A 1,788-nucleotide genomic window follows, 5' to 3' on the forward strand; every position below is an offset into this window, starting at 1 on the left:
GGAGGAGAGACAGGAGGAGATGGAGGAGATGGAGGAGAGACAGGAGGAGAGACAGGAGGAGATGGAGGAGATGGAGGAGATGGAGGAGAGACAGGAGGAGATGGAGGAGATGGAGGAGAGAGGAGATTCGGCATTATAAGTATGTGTTTTTACCTGATATCAGTTCAGATCACTGTCATCAACCCAACTGCAGACCGTAGGCTGGTCCTGAAGTTACGCCCCTTTGGAGTATACTGTGATGTGATTGGTGGACAGTACCATACTGCCATGTGATTGGTTGACAGCATTCACTGGGGGTAATACTACTGGCCTGATGCCACCAGGGTTTGAGTAGTAGCAGTAGCCGCTGGAGAGTTACCATGGCAACAATAACTACTTTCTGTTGAGTACATAACTACACACTGTGGTCAGTACGTATTGTATCACTCTTATGCTACGTCCCAGTTCCTCCTCTTAGCTCGAGCCCTGGACACGTTCACTCCGCTTGGCTGGGAAACAATATTCTGTAGCTTCATCCTCATACTCTCTCCACAGTAGTCAGTGTACGACCACCACTGTGTAGACCCCAAGCTTTACAGAAGTGTATGACAAAAAGCAGCTGTGTGTACTGCAGCTTACTTTCACTGTGATGAGCTCAAACACACTCTCCCCCTCTATCTCTCTTTCTCAATATGTGGAGATAAAAAATAAAACTGACAATAAAATGCACTTAATGGTTTTAATTTCACAGTAATATAAAATAAATATAAATATTAAAACAGAATATATTTGTTTTAATCATGTCATTTATCAATGGAGAATAGTTGACTAAAACTAGAGGAATAAAACTAGATCTAAGCCAGTCGACATGTGCCGTCCTCCGTGTGACGAGAACTGTGATGCTGTTTATCATTATGTGGGAAATGTTCAAGAAAAGTAACGGATCTGATTGTTATGTTGTTTATTATAATGATTAGTTCAGTCACACACAGCCAAGGAGTGAAAAGAGAAAGAAATCTGATTTGCATCACATCTTGTGTCTCACCCTTTTATTTGGTGGTGGTGCTTCTCTGTCCTCCAGCAGTTACTAAAAGGTTTATGATAATAGAATATGTGGCGACAGCAGAGAGTAAAGTCCTCCTCTGGGAGCACGGTGTTAATCTGCCCCTTGTAAGAGCGTCATGAGTGTGTTGAATGTGTGCACACAGGCTGGCAGTTGTTGGACAACCGCACAGCCATGTGACATGCATTAAGTTGGTATTTGGGGTGGATGGATCGTGAATCACTGAATGGTTGACGGCTAGGTTGTAGATGACACAGTAGCAGGAACATTAAGAGAGTATTAAGAGTGGGATGGTGCAGCAAAGTGCACCCACAGTGCCTGATATGTGTGCCCAGCAGTCATAAAAGAGGACAGCTAGCTCTGTGGCTCAGTGAGGCAGGTCTGGTGCTCGCCACACAGAAACAATCTGTGGCATAAAGTGACGTGTCTATGGATCAGCACAGCGTCTAGTGAGCACTTCATGTGTATAAATCATGTGTTGTGTTCGTTATTTTAATTATTATTATTTACATTATATACGAAACTGTTAGTTATAAGAATATACTCCAATTCCCAGTCCTCCCAGTCCTCCCAGTCCTGACAGTTCCCCCAGTCCTCCCAGTCCTCCCAGTTCTCCCAGTCCTCCCAGTCCTCCCAGTTCCCCCAGTCCTGACAGTTACCCCAGTCCTGACAGTTCCCCCAGTCCTCCCAGTCCTCCCAGTTCTCCCAGTCCTCCCAGTCCTCCCAGTTCCCCCAGTCCTCCCAGT

The 1,788-nt window shown here is 45.3% G+C and overlaps 1 protein-coding gene across 1 annotated transcript in view; it reads left to right on the forward strand.

Moving 5' to 3' along the window:
- LOC126388043 (uncharacterized) overlaps positions 1 to 1,788 on the forward strand; it is an 8,612-nt gene that overhangs the window by 5,145 nt on the left and 1,679 nt on the right. Inside the window, exon 3 of the mRNA XM_050040933.1 lies at positions 1,599 to 1,786. Within this exon, the coding sequence (XP_049896890.1) occupies positions 1,599 to 1,786 (188 nt within the window). The remainder of the gene's footprint in view (positions 1 to 1,598; positions 1,787 to 1,788) is intronic.

This window comes from Epinephelus moara, chromosome 3, assembly GCF_006386435.1.
Source record: "Epinephelus moara isolate mb chromosome 3, YSFRI_EMoa_1.0, whole genome shotgun sequence".
Classification (NCBI taxonomy): Eukaryota; Metazoa; Chordata; class Actinopteri; order Perciformes; family Serranidae; genus Epinephelus; species Epinephelus moara.